At 40.0% G+C, this 14,870-nt stretch overlaps 1 protein-coding gene across 1 annotated transcript; it reads left to right on the top strand.

Moving 5' to 3' along the window:
* Positions 1 to 1,652: 1,652 nt before the first annotated feature.
* got1l1 (glutamic-oxaloacetic transaminase 1 like 1) lies at positions 1,653 to 8,159 on the top strand. Its single transcript, XM_030104155.1, has 9 exons — positions 1,653 to 1,827; positions 3,658 to 3,839; positions 4,067 to 4,187; positions 4,296 to 4,311; positions 4,457 to 4,730; positions 4,845 to 4,995; positions 5,624 to 5,789; positions 6,056 to 6,198; positions 6,969 to 8,159. Exons 1-9 carry the CDS (start codon positions 1,653 to 1,655, stop codon positions 7,106 to 7,108), a joined length of 1,368 nt encoding a protein of 455 aa, XP_029960015.1. The 3' UTR covers positions 7,109 to 8,159.
* The last annotated feature ends 6,711 nt before the right edge of the window (positions 8,160 to 14,870 follow it).

Raw genomic sequence — 14,870 nt, 5'->3', positions numbered from 1 at the left:
TGCTCTGTGCCTCTTGTGTGTAAATTGTGGGCAGCTGGAGGCCATGTGAAGACCTTCCAAACAGACATAATGAGGACATCAGGGTCCGCTTTGAGCTGATCTGACGGATTGGACTGTATGTAGGTTTTGATTCTATTACATTCTCATTATTTTATATTCCTCCATCCAGCTCTGTTCAGTTCAGGGTCAGGATGATGGAGCCGATGTCATTAAACAACGGCTGAAGACAGAATAGACCTGGACGGGTTCAGTCATCACAGGAAAAACATGCACAGAGACTCACACATGCTCAGCCACATGCATTTTAGAGTCACGGTTTAATCTCACTAAACATGTTAGTGGACTGTAGAGAGGAAACGAGCTGATGCACAGGGAAAACATGCAAACGACCAAACGGCCTGTCCAGGACTCAAACCCATAATAATTTTGCTTATTTCTTACTTTATAATGCAATGTTTTTACTGCTTTTGCAGTATTCATGTTTCTGCTGACATACATTGTACACAGTATCATTAATATATTAATATATTAGTTTTAGAATCCAATTTAAAATGTTGCTGCTGGTTTTTAAATCTTTGCACAATTTCGCACCTTCTTATTTAACTGAGCTGATTACGCTGCGTACCCCACAAAGAACCTTGAGGTCCTCCAACCAACTTCTTCTGGACATCCCATGGTCTAATCTAAGAACTAGAGGGGACCGGGCATTTGCTGTTGCAGGCCCTGAACTTTGGAATACTCTTCCTATTAATATCAAACATGCTTCCTCTGTTGAGTCTTTTAAATCATAGCTGAAAACCCACTTCTTTTCACTGGCTTTCAATTCAAGTTGATTTTAAGGCTTTGGTATTGTAATTTTATTGTATTACCAGGTTTTGTTTTAGTCTTGTGTTTAATGTTTATTATAGTTGACCTTTTATTATATAATGGCGGTTTAACAATCATGGAATGCACTTTGGGGCAGTATGTTTCTGTTTTTAAATGTGCTATATAAATAAACTTGAACTTGAACTTAATATTATGTAACATTTTCCCTCCTAATCCATCCAGATGAGCTCCCCAGAAAGAGGTTTACAAAGGTTTACTTCATCTTGATGAAGCTTTTCCTTTATTTATTTTCCTTTTATGGCTTTCCTAATTGTTTTATTTTCATGTTTTCATTATTTTAATTGCTTCAGATTAATTTTAATCCTTTTTTGAACCTCGTTTGAGTTTCCTTTATTTCCTTGTAAAGCGCTGAGAACTGCCTCGTCTCTGAACGGTGCTTTATGATTAAATGCGCTTTGCCTTTTATGGCGCTTTGTCAGCTCACAGATTTTTAAAACTATTTTCCACAATAGCGGTCTCTGTTGCACTGCTTGTATGAAAAATGGTGTCAAAAGTAAAGTCAGTTTGATTAATGGACCTAATTTTGCTCGAGTATGTTATAGTGCCAGCACTGCAGCAATTATCAGCCACCATGCAGAACTCTAACAGCTCCTGCTCGTTTGGTGAACGGAAAAAAGTAAACTCTCCAGGGTCACAAATTAGGGAGGGACAACAGTCAGCCATCGGTGTTGCCTTGGAGACAGCATCCCAACCAAATGTGTGCCGTCGCCTGGCAACAGTGTCCAAACAAAAGGCTGGCGCTGATTAGTCTGGCTGAGTTCAGGATGAGCCGAGCCGACAGCAGACTGGATGGAAAGCGGGTCACCCGCCGCGGAGACGCGGGAGGTCATCTGGCCGTGTTTACCAGTCCTCGAACCGCAGTGGCGAGCCCACGAGCAAGGCTGCTGTCCGCCTTCAAGAAAGACACGCAGGCCAGGAAAGTTTATCTGGCAGGCAGAGGTGAGTGAGTTTTCTTTACCTGCAACCAAGACAAGGCAGATATTCTGCTCCAACGTCTGATAGACTTTTAAATTTTATTTTTATTTATTGATATTGTTTCGTAGTCACATTTACATGAATATGTTGCTGTTTACACTAAAAAAAAGACACTTTTTCATCTTTTTTTTTTCTAAACCAGCTAAATTTAATTTATTCAAAACATAATTTTTTTCCTACTGAACACGATTTGGCACAAAACAACTAACCCACACCTTGACATGTTTTTTATTCACTTTTATCCTTGACTTGATGAGCTGCACTGTGGTCTTTATTTATTAATAATCCCCAATTCACATCTAGGTTAGATTTGAGGCCTTTTCAATTTCCTCCAGGTATCACACTCCAATTTTTTTTTGTGTTATTTTTGATTAATTGTTGATTCAAAAATGTCAGGCTTGAATGGAAAACACCATTTACACCTTTGGAAATGAGTAAAGCACACCGACGACCACACATGTATGGGTGAAATGTGACAGTAAGTTAAAAAAAAAAAAAAAACATTTGACATGTGAGACAGAGGCTCGCCGATTTTTCTACATCATCTACATCCTGCATTTGCACCTTATATTTGTAGATTTTGAATATTTGAGAAAGAATGGAATGTAAGGTCAAACTGCATGAATGTATGGTCTGCGTAACATTTGTGTAATACTTATTGCTGATGACCTACAGTGAGGAAAATGTACAGAGAACTGCTGTTATTTAAATGTGTGAGAGACAGAATACAGGTGAAAAAGGGTCCAGAGGATGATGATGATATTTACTCATATAGGAGCAGGTCCAAGGTGAATACCGTTTTGGATTTTGCACAAGAATTTGAGGTCATTTTAAATGTTCAAACTTAAATGCACTGAAGTGAAGTAAAGTCTGAACCTGATGCCGGCGTCTGAAACCTGTTGACCATCAGCTCTTCCTCAAACCGCCTCCTGAGGAGAGCAGCTGCAGTCCAGCTGAAATCCTCTCACATTCTTGCACGACGTTGAATTTGAGCTGCTCCGGAGTCAAATGTCTCTCTGTATTTCTGCCTTTCCTGTTCTTTAACACCCTTGTGGTTTTGCATGCCGCTGTCAGCCATGAAGTCAGGCCAGTCATTTGAATATAACACAAGAAACAAAGCTAAATATAACTTTATATCAGAACAAAAGAAGAACGATTATATTTGATCCATTTGATGTGAATTATTACACTAAGAAATTAGTTAACCCACTCTGGAGGATGAAAGACTTTTTTGAGCCGTCGCTCATGTGGTTCGATGGTGAGATCTTATGCAAAACCTGGACAAGAATGTTTTTGTTAATCAATAAATGCAAATCCTGAGCTTTAGTACTGGAGACCCAGCAGCTCCATGTGCTGTGTGACTCGACTCAGTTATCGAAAAAGCTATTAAAAAATTGAAGCTTTTGTTTTCTTCCATCATAACAGGCCGTTTGTTGACCAGAACATGAGGTCAGCTGGTATCTTGGCCTGAAAAATAAGACAATCACAAAGTAACAGCGAGCAAAATGAGCCTCTAGATGGTCTCATTTTGGACCTTATCTTTCTAATGGCACTGTACACTACATTTTGTTCTGCAGAACAAACAAGTACAAAAGACTATCAGTACATCAGTACTTCTTCCCCCACTGTTGACAAAAAAAAACCTCTATAGAACTAGATTTTTTCTTTTTTTTTTGAGACATTCTTGTAACATTTCTGTAAAGATATTTACTCCGACTTGTTTCTGCTTTTTGTTTTTGGCTGAATTTTGCACAGTTGAATGGTATAGCCTCTTTTAACATTTCTCTTCTTCAGAGTATTACGGCGAGGATGGAAAGACGTACGAATTGGATCTTGTCGGGAAAATAAAGCAGCAGTTAAGCAATGATCCCACTTTCCACCCAGAGTATCCGTCTTCTCTGGGCCTGCGGGAATTTACCCGGCAAGCCACAGAGGTCGCCTTGGGAAAGAGCTCTCCATCTATATTAGAGAACCGGGTAATCATTTATTACCATTCATATAAACTATGGCTTATTGCAGTATATATTTTTTTTTACATATGTTATACTGTATATTTACATTTAATTTTTGCTCTCAGACAAACGAACACATGAAATACTCCTCATTTAATCAATAATTCTGTCAGTCAACTCCACCTTGAATCACTGTGCACATCAGTGGTATCAGTAACTCAGGTAATAATAGGATTACTTGTGATTTACAGGTGTTGGGAGTTCAGACGCCGGGTTTCATCGCCGCAGTGCGTCTCGGAGCAGAGCTGCTGAAGCACTGGTATGATGGTGCTGCTTGGTGCGGACCCGTTTACCTCGCTTCTCCCTGTGATGGTAAAGGAAATGTAAACAACATTTAAAGATAGAACCCCGACAGTTCAGATTGTTGTGCTCAAAGAAAAAGATTCAACCTTAAACTTCAGGTTTGATTCTGCACAACAGGTGCAACAACTTCAGAGTAAATCACTGCACCTGAGAAACAATAAAGCACCGGGAGTGTTTTATTTGGCAAAATGAAGGAATGAAGTGAAGTGCAGTGGAATGCGGAGGCAGATAATTCCCATTTCCATTTTCATTTCAATAAATGACATGATGTCGATGAGCCTCGCTGTTTCCTCCATCTCATCCATACGGTTTTTCATCTTGATCCTTGCTGCAGACTCATTGGCCGGCGTCTTCCGGGCCGCAGGAATCCAAGATATCCGCCGGTATTGTTACTGGGATGATAAGCGGAGGGGAGTTTGTTTGGAGAGACTGTTGGAGGATTTGGAGCGAGCCCCTGAGCGAAGCGCCGTCGTTCTCTCGGCGTCTGCCCAATACCCGACTGGAGCAGACCTCTCTCAGAACCAGTGGGCTGTGATTACTCAACTCATGGCGGTCACTGACATGTTGCTTGATGCTCTCCGACAGAGGCAAAAAATAGTTTTTTATCCGTGGCTCTTCACTCCCACTTGATTGACCATTTGCTGTGTCGGCGCTTTGTTCCAACAGAGGCGTGGATTGGTCCCTTTCCTGCTGCTGCCGGCTCAGGGCCTCTGCTATGGGGATTTACAGCGGGACGCCTGGCCTGTGCAGCACTGCCAATCGCAGGGAATCCAGCTCTTTTGTGCTCAGTCGTTTTCCCATTGCTTTGGACTATATGGTGAGGAAATTGGAAAAGAAAATGCCGAGGATACGTGGCTCAAAAGAGCTCCCATTGTCAAATGGAGTTTATGTAACGTCAGCGTTATCTGAGATGGTGAATCAACAGACTGTACGGCCAGTACAGAACGTCAATGCTGATTCATTGTTCTTTTGCAACTGTTTCCACTTCTGTCATTAATGTGGAAAAAAAAAAGTGATGTGTGTCTAAATCTTAAACTTTTGGATGTTCCAAATGATGGAACAGAAGAAATGTGTGTGTTCGCTGTAAGATTGGAGGTGGGCTCAGTTCTCAGTGAGCCTCTGTTCCAACACGCCTGAATTTAATGAGTGTGTGATCGTGAAGCTCTGCAGTAGCCTCGATCGGAACAAACAGGTGCAATAAAGCAAGGAGACGTTGAAGCCGTTCATGGCTGTGACCTGCAGAAACTCTCACCTCTGCTGTGAATGAAAACAGGTGGAATGTGAAGGAACACATTTCTCTTTTGAGCCTCGTGTACTTTTCTTCTGTTATGTGACAAGGTGAAATTTTCCCTTAGCTAAAACATGTGATTACAGGTTAATTTCAGACCGCAGCAAACAAAAGGCTGAGCACAGTCGTGCATTTCTGTGTCGGTTCTTTTGTGCAGGTGAGGCCGTCGGACACTTGCTGTGCATTTTGAAACAAAACTCCCTGCTGCTCTCTGTTAAGTCCCAAGCTGACAAGATAGTGAGCTCGCTGTGGGCCCAGCCGTCTGCGGGAGGAGCTCATGTTGTCGCCACTGTGCTCAGCAACTCCGCCCACCTTGTAGAATGGTGAGATACGGTGAAGGGGTATTCTTCCTGGTATGTGCAGAATGTGGCCTGAATGTTCAATTTGCTGCAAGATCTCTTTAACCATGCCGGACTGTCCCTCGGACAGGTTTGAGAGAGTTGAAGTGGCTTTGCCAAAAGTATTTAATGCATAAAAAACCACAAAAAAATGATGGCCATGTTTCCCTGTTGGATTCTTTTGGTTTTCTGGTTTTGAATTTGATATCTTTTTTTATTTCCTGAATAACGCTGCCGGCTGTGCTCCCCAGGCAGGGAGAGGTCAAGCACATGGTTGAGAGATGCATGCTAATCCGAGCCGTCCTGAGAGAGAAGCTGAGGCTTCTGGGGACTCCAGGTTGCTGGAACCATCTGACTCAACAGGGCGGACTCTTCTGCTGTACCGGCTTGAATGGTGAGAAGCTTTTAGCTGCAGTTTTGAATGAATCTTTTTTGTGTCTATTTCTTGTTATCTTGAAACTCTGAAGCTTTGGTCATTTTTATCACCAGAAAAAATTCTGCCTTTCTGTCTGAGAGACAAAATTATGATGGATTACTTCTTCCACAATTTTTTTTTCCATCAGCAATCACAATTTGAACTCGTAGGAGGTTCGAATGTGCTTAAAATAAATTTTATGATAACCAGAACGGGGGCTAACTGTCACCCAAATCCAGTTTAAACACATCTTGCTTTTTGTTTGCGTCAGGACAAACTATTCAAGTGACCTTTACACAATTTCTTCATATCTTCATGAACTGACTGAAAAGAACTTAAAGCATTGTTTTTTTTCCTTCTGTAGTTATTTAATGTCTTTCTCAAGCTTTCGTCTTTGTCCTACCGCGGAACAGGGAATTTTTTTGTAATTTTTCTTTCAAGCTTTTGATTCCTTGTATTGAGATTTTGTTTTAATGCTTACAGCATAGCGTAGCAGTGGAGTCCAGTCCTGGTCCTTTAGGCTTCTTCTCTCCTACATGTGTTTTTGACGTCTTGCTGCCCAGCACAGCTAAACTTAACAAATGCTTCATCATCAAAGTCTTTGGAAAGCCTGATAACAAGCCGTGAGACACTGAACAGTGGTCCTCCAGGACCACGACCTGGCCTCTTTGAAATAAAGCAAGCCTTGTGATATATCATTATTAATGTTTTCACAAAATGACATGTTTTATTTTTCTTTGTCAATGCAGATCATCAAGTAGAATTCCTGTCAAACAGGAGACATGTATACCTGCTCCCGAGTGGCTGCCTAAACATGAGCGCAATCAACGGCCGCAACCTGGACTATGTCGCCGAGTCCATTCATCTGGCCGTGACCACTTCACTCTAACCATGTGGCCTTTGATCAAGATGTGAAATCAGTGCTGGAGAGGCTTTTCAGCTTGACCAGGACACGCTGAGCCTGAACATCTCACATTTTATGTTAAAATGTTCCGTTTCCTGTTGCCACTGAAAAATAAATGTTACACAGAAATATTCTTTCACATGGCAATTTTCAAAGTGCTGGTGATTAAAGATAACTAGGCTGTTATCCGTTTGTTTTTTGTGTGTATGGTTCACGTAACACAATTGTAAAGCTCTATCTGGTAAATGGCTGTAAATCAGTAATATTGTTGAATTATATTTTCTCTTGTCTTAGGTATTCAGCAACACAGCATTTCACTCCAGACTTAAATTTATATTTATACAGTGAAACTTTACATGTGAAATTTGAACCGCTTTACACAAAACCACTAGCGACGGTGTTCCTCAAGGTTGAATATTAGGCCCATTACTCTTTTGAGTGCAAATGCTTCCACTTGGCAATTGAATTTAAAAGCATAGATCATCACAGTAATGCAGTCAATCCTCAGCTTTATCTGTAGAACCAAACAACAGAAATACAGTAAATAAACTATATGTTTGGCTGATATCATAGGTGGGACGATTTTAATTTTCTGAAGATTAAATGACAATGAAAAAAGTTTTTGTTGCTGACTTAGAAAAAATTGGGAAGTTGAGAAGCCTGGCTTTTCAATCAGAAAGTGAAATTAGAAAACTTGGTGTGATTTTTGCTCAAATTTGAAAGTTTAATCTCACAAACGTCTTTGTTTTCATGTCAGAAACATTTCTTGAGTCACTTTTTGGAACAATTGAGATGATGGAAAACTGATCCACGTTTTTTTCTGCATGACTGGCTTATTGTAGTGCTTTACTACTTAAAAACATTTTTATTTGGATGAACACTCTCTTCAGCTCTTTTCTCATCTAGTCCCCTCATGTTATGTTTTCAATTGATTCCCGATTGTGACCTTTGCAATTTTTTCCGCATTACATTATATTTGTCTGTTACACAACGTCATTTGTTTTAGTGTGCTTTGAAAGCTTTGTCTCTTTTAATTTTGAACAGATGTTATTCGAGGTATTTTTTTATATATGAAAGGTGTAATATAAACAAAGTTATCATTTGCTGATATGTACTCTGGCTTTTACTTTCAAAGTGACAGTAAAGTAGAACCTGCGAAGTGATGTGTTGCCTCTGTGTCTGCCATCAAACTCTCTTTACTTCTCTATATTTTTCTGCAGTATTTTGTCCAGGAGCTCTAAATTCGTTTGAATAACTGTGCAGTACAAGGGGGGCTGAGGAAAGCCCCAGGCTTTTTAAAATATCTATACAGAGCCCCTAGTAAAATATCGAACTCTTCCAAGCTTCAAACGTGCCAGAACTTCTCCCTCATTTAACTACTGAAACTAGTTCTATTTGATTAATCATTTCAGGGAAATTGGCTTTTTCCACATTTACCAACCTTATTTTTAGGTTTACAGTGGAAAGGCGGTTCGGTAGATTTCCTGTGGATCCACATCAAATTTTCTAGTAAAGGCGTATCTAGCATCATCCCTACAAGTGCAAACAGGAACCACTCCATTTAATGCAATATCTCACCCTGGGGGGGGGGGGGGGGGGGGGGGGGGGGGGGTTGGTGGTTCTTTATTAAGAATAGTAGAAAATGTTTCAAAGACGGCCAATAAGAATCCATGGCAGCTCCAAAACAAAATGGCACATTGAAATTTCATCCTGGTGACAGCAGAGGTGAGACTCATCTAATCTTGGAAATATTTATCTGTCTGTTTCTCCAAGAAATAAAAGTATTACCTTAAGCTGAATAACCCAACTCTGACGCATGTCGAACACATACTTGAAACTGTACACTGTCATGTTTTAGTGTCCATTTCCTAGACTGAGCTGCATGGTTTGCATATCATGTCTGGCTGAAGAAGGCGAAACCACAGGAAACTAATTAGGTAAAAGGGGGAATAAAAAGGGGCTCTATTAGTACTAAAGTAGTAAGTCTAATTTTATTAAATTAATTGTCCACTGAGGAAGGTGGAGTGGTTTGTACTCTTGAATCTCAGCTGGAGATAAGACTTTCATCATGGACCATAGTTTCCTGTGTCTGTGTGAGTTTTCATCTTCGATTCATTTCGTTCAATTTGACACATACAGTCATTTCTAGGCACTTTTTAACAAACAAAAAATGTCAAGAAAGTGTTACAGTCCACTTGAGAGTGATGGGATGGGGGGAAGAGGGTTCAATCATCCATCACCCATTCAGCTCTGTGAAACTCCTGTGTATATTTTTTGTGTTTCTTACATTTTTCTATTATATTGTACATATGTGTCTGTCTTAACTGTATATTTAAATTAAATTTAATTTGTCTGTTACTGTATATCTGTTATCTAACTATCTGTCTTAGATGTGTATGTAAATTATATTTAATTTATCTGTTGGTTTATATCTGTTATTTAATTATATCTGTCTTAAATGTATATTTATTATGTTTAATTATGTCGTTAGCTTACATCTGTTAACATAACTCTAAAAAACAAATTTGCAAAATCACAAAGACACAAAAATAAGCCTCCTTTACTCTGTCTGTGGGCCGTGGCAACAAAGCATGCCGTTCACAGCAAAACCTAGGAAAAAGGAGTTAATCATATCTGCAGAGTAAAAATTGTAAAACCACAGAATTTTGACCAGAATTTGTCCTGAAATGCATCTTTTGGAAATGGATCCGTCCGATATGGACGCACTAATATTTTAATCCTAGTAATTTTAGGGCTTCCTGGTAATGGGCCTAAAAATTCAACAATTCTGCTGAATAAATACATGATACAACAGTATTTTGACCAGAATGGACCGGTCCATCTGGAATCGTATCTCACTGTAATGTCTGTAAATTCAAGTAAAACTCAGACTTTGCTTGAGAATGCACTGAAAGAAACAGACGTGTTGAGCCACCGGCCACTGAAATGTGAGCCATTTCTTCCCCTTCTTTATTTGTATGGCTCATTAAAACGTCTCCCAGTCACAAATGTTAATTTAGCAGCATAACTTATTTTACCACAACATCGCCAGCTGACAAGGCAAGATCAGGACAAACAACAACTGGTCAGTGAGGCTCTTTCTGCAGTCAGGTTCACACATCCGCCGTGTTGGTAAATTAATTATTCCTCTATAGGTAGAGAAGAAAAACCTGAGACTTGCAGTTTACCAAAACTAGTTTTGGTAATGCTTTTCTGTCCCAAAAAAAGTAAAACGGAAGGTGAGTATCTCTCATTGCAAAACAGGATATCTGTGCAATATTTCAATGGCTCTGCAAACTCTAACCGCTCAAACCACACAAGTTCAAAGCCGAATCACAGGTGTGGAAAAAATGTTAGAAACAGTCAATAGTTTTTTAGACTATATCTGATGACTAAAAAAGTTCACTGTGTTTGGAAAGAATCTTCTCTGCCATCCTCAAGAGGAAAGCTCTCAGTAGCTCCTGGCTCTTTTCATTTCAAGCCTCCCCCTCCCCCTCAGAGGTATGCATGAACCAACAAGCTGGAAGGTATCGGCTGCATTTACAAATGAAATGAAGGGCCAACAGTGGCCGCTGAGCTGCGCATTTAAAATCAGGGGCCATTTGGCCCCTCTCAAGAATGTATATAGGTAGGCAAGAAAAACCTGGAAGTTCTAGTGCTAGGCAAATGCCCGTGTTGCCTGCCCCGTAGCGACGCCTCTGCCTCAGCCTCTGGAGAAAATGGAAGGACTGAGTTCATGGAGTCCATCAGTGTTTGCACCATCGGGACTCCGCAGTGTGACTGTGCTGTACACAAGGTGAAACAGCACGAATCGCCTTGGAGTATTGTATGAAGAGCTTTTCTGAGGCTCAGTGGTAACATTTGCAGAGAAAAGCCTTGGACAAGCACGCCTATGTTGCTTCTCCTCTCAAGCTTCATTTCCTCTTCAAAATTGCCGTGAGTGTCAATAGAAAATAGAAATAATTTAAAAAAATCTCGCCATTGTACTTCTAGTGTGTGCCGTGTAGATCTCCGCTGCCTTCATAAGGTATGGCTTCAGCTATAATCTCACTGAAGAGCTTTCCATTCAAGTCTGATGTTTTCTATGATTTAATATGTGCCTCAAGAACCTATATGTTTTTTAAATGCTATCAATGACAAAAGTGCGCTTGGTCTTACATAAGCAGTAAAATAAATTAAATGTTATGAGATAGAGTTTATTTTCTGGATGCTACAAGTTTAACAGCATTTGTCTGGAAAGACTTCTCCCGAGTATTTCCTTTCGATTCTACTCAGAAAAATGTCCAAATGATGGGAGTGCAATACACAACAAATTATCGTTCATCTGCAAACCCCACTGGTAAAGCTCTCATCAGTCATGCTTGTGTGTGGCAGTAATGGAGCAATACAGAAATGAATGTTATTTTCCGATTTTCCCAAAGAAAAATACGTTTTTTGGACAGCACTGGCCTTTTATCTAACTAACTCAATATCTCAGAAAGCTCTCTTTTCATTTGTGAGACATGCCATTATTGCCCCTGCATGCTGTTTAGCTCTGAGTACCAGGTTCCGACAAGGTATTTAATGGAGCAGGTGTGCTCGTTCTTTTCATTCCCCTGACCCTACGAGCCCAGCAGGCATAATCACTGTGCTCCATCACAGGGAGTCACAACCATTAGGTCCGATCTGATATGATTTGCATTGCAAAATGTTCCTATGTGCACACCGCTGCAGATATTTGCTCATATCAGAGCTTTTAGGTCAGTTTCCACATGGCCCAATATAGAGCATGTGGTTATTCCCTCATACATTGAAAAAAAAGAAAGTTTTCCATAAGCAGTTAATACCATGAACAAGAAAATGTCAAAGGTTGCTGGATTCTGAAGTAACTGACATACATTCAGGGAATCTATAGAAATGCTACTGGACCCAAACCAGGGATGTTCTCACTGCGAGGCAACAGTGCAAAGATTTCACATTTACATCCATCTACCTTCCATACTGTTTAATCCTGTAGGTTTGCATGGCACTGGAGTGAGCAAGGTACAATCTGGACAGGTCACCAAACACACAGAGGCAGACAACCACACACTCTCACACCTTGGTCAAATGCATGTTTTAGGACAGTGGGAGGAAACCAGATCACCCAGAGAATGGTAAAATGGTAAATGGTCTACACTTATATAGCGCTTTTCTTTATAGTGCATTAACAGAACCCAAAGCCCTTTCACTGCATTAACACATCTACCCATTTACACTCACATTCACACACCAGAGAAAAGAAAGTTGGTGCACCCAGACCTCTGGCCCAACTCTGATCATGTGAAATCCAAATACTATATACTCTGTCTAGTCTGTGTTTGCATCATAGTGTGATTACAAATCTGATAATGATTTTCTGCTTTATGAAAAAAAAAATTAAAACTGACAACTGGGTATTTTTACAACAACCACACCCAAGCACAGTACTACTGGCTTAATTATTGTTAATATTCAAGTATTCAGAATGATATTGAATGAAGGATTGCATACAGTTTATAATCCATTACAGACCTTTCTCAAAATTACTTTGAAGTAAAACTTTTCAAAGGTTTAGAACTTAAAAAATTGTCTAAATGTCATTCATTTCTCACAGGATTTCTATAAAATTCATGATAGACACATCTCATCCACTGTTTAGTTCTACCGACCGTCAGTCGGTTATTTCACTACAGTGATTGCTCAACTCTTTCACATGCCACGTGTTTTTTGCGGAATGTGATTAAATATAGATTCATAACATTTGATCATGTTTTCAGAAATACCTGCTTCAATTTAGGTCTTGTGCACAGACTGGGAGAAAGAAGTGTTTTTCCAAAGTGAAACGCAGCCGTGTTTTTGTTCAACTCATGATTTGTCATTATTTACACAAATTCCAGACATTTTCCGCAAGCAGCCAGTATTTCAATAAATGGCACAGCTATTTTGTTTGCCCCGTGTGATTATGATCAACTCATATTTGTTGGTTTTGAATAAACACGTAACCAAACATGGTTACTTAACTAATGAGGGGGTCAATGTGAGCATGTTTATTTTAGGATATTTGGACGATTTGGAGCTGTCGTAAAAGATCAAACCTTCAGATAAGACATATTTTAACACTGCTTTAATCATGCTGCCACCAGAGGAAGGTACTCATTTTCAGCCAGAACTGTAATGTCAGAGTTCTCATAGAGTCTCTCAAAGCTGCATGGCAGACTGGTTGCAGAGTCTCATTTAAAATCTCTCCGCTTCTGAAAGGCAGGACCGTGTGCTCAGCGTTCTCTTTCTCCACCATTTCATCCCAGCAGCAGAGACGCAAGCCAGCCTGAACTGAAGTAATCACATGCCAAATACAGTCTAAAGACTCGGTCGCTCTGCGGGTGATTGTGGCAGATTTGAATTGTTGCATTAAGATGCCGGTGGAGCCGCCGGGGTCACCGGGCACGGCGGGTCCGGCGGAGTGGATGCACGGCAGCCTTTCATTACCATAGGAGTAACTGAATCCAAGGACTGAGTTGCTCCAGTTCTCAAGTACACTTGGACTCTGACAGTCATCAGTGATTAACCATGACTCACGCTATTAGCGACAAACAAGGAGGCAATAACACAGTTTAAATGAAAATTACTGCGTTGAACTGTCTGGCAGCATAATCATTTTTGAGTGGACGATGAACGGCCGAAAAATTATCTTAACTGTGTCATTCACTCCAAAGATGATGGTGTTTAAATGATGTGTCATCTGATTGAAAAGCCACTTGACAGGACATATTTTATCTTTGACCTTTGCTTTATTTATGAAATAATGATATTTCTTATTGCATTGAATTTAACTCTTATTCAAATATTTCTCAACAGCTAATTGAGCTTGTTGTAATTTAAAAACAACAAGAAAATACACTTTTGGCTGGAAATCCAAAAAGCACAGGTTATTTATCAAGGTGAACTAAACAAGACGATTTTTAGTAAGGTTTCAAAAATGTTTTCACACATTTACTCGAAAACAATCACCAGTTAGCAGTTCATTAGAAGAGCATTTTCATTATACCTGCCACAAATTAGTGATCAGGTGTGACCTGAACTGCTAATGTACCAGGAAATGAGGTGAAAAGTTCAGCGCCCGTGTGTTTATTATCACAACATGAACATTACACACTCACAAATGAGCAAAAAGCATTTGTGCATTTTCAGCAAGATGAACAAACTGACTTGCTGAAACGATATTTTGAAGAGCTTAAATTACAAAATATCAGATCATTTCTGAGGGATAATTTCCCTTGTGAGATAGTTATTGAGATTGACTTCATTAAATAGATACACCGCACAGAGAGAACAGGAGACAGTACCCGCATACTGGATTAAAAGGTTAAAAAAAAAAAAATGTTCAAAAACTCAAATAAGGCTTGAGAAAGTCTGTGAAGTTTTAGAGTTGGATCAACCAAACAAGCCACTCGTGACTAAATGCCAACAAAAGCGAGAGTCCACCAACAAACCTTTAAACTCACATTTATTGGCAATGGAAAACAAAACAGACAAAAGACACCAGAGATGTGGGGCAGCATGGACATGAGACAGCAGAACGCTGAACAAACTGAGCAAGATAAACTGACAGCGACGGCTTGGAGCACGCTGATGAAAGTAAAATAAAATAGGGACAATAAAAACAACAGCCTGTTGACTTCCATGCGCCTTATGTACCACTGTATACACTGCCGGAGATCACACACACTCACATTCACACCCACGAGCA

The sequence above is a fragment of the Salarias fasciatus genome, chromosome 12 (assembly GCF_902148845.1).
Source record: "Salarias fasciatus chromosome 12, fSalaFa1.1, whole genome shotgun sequence".
Lineage (NCBI taxonomy): Eukaryota > Metazoa > Chordata > Actinopteri > Blenniiformes > Blenniidae > Salarias > Salarias fasciatus.
This window is presented reverse-complemented; position numbering and strand designations above follow the sequence as displayed.

What these genes read in the sequence shown, in the direction of transcription:
- got1l1 (XM_030104155.1), top strand. Translation starts at nt 1,653, where the DNA reads ATGAGCCGAGCCGACAGCAGACTGGATGGAAAGCGGGTCACCCGCCGC. An exon ending in AGTTTATCTGGCAGGCAGAG is followed by an intron (nt 1,828 to 3,657) that starts GTGAGTGAGTTT and finishes TCTCTTCTTCAG; the next exon opens with AGTATTACGGCGAGGATGGA. An exon ending in CATCTATATTAGAGAACCGG is followed by an intron (nt 3,840 to 4,066) that starts GTAATCATTTAT and finishes TGTGATTTACAG; the next exon opens with GTGTTGGGAGTTCAGACGCC.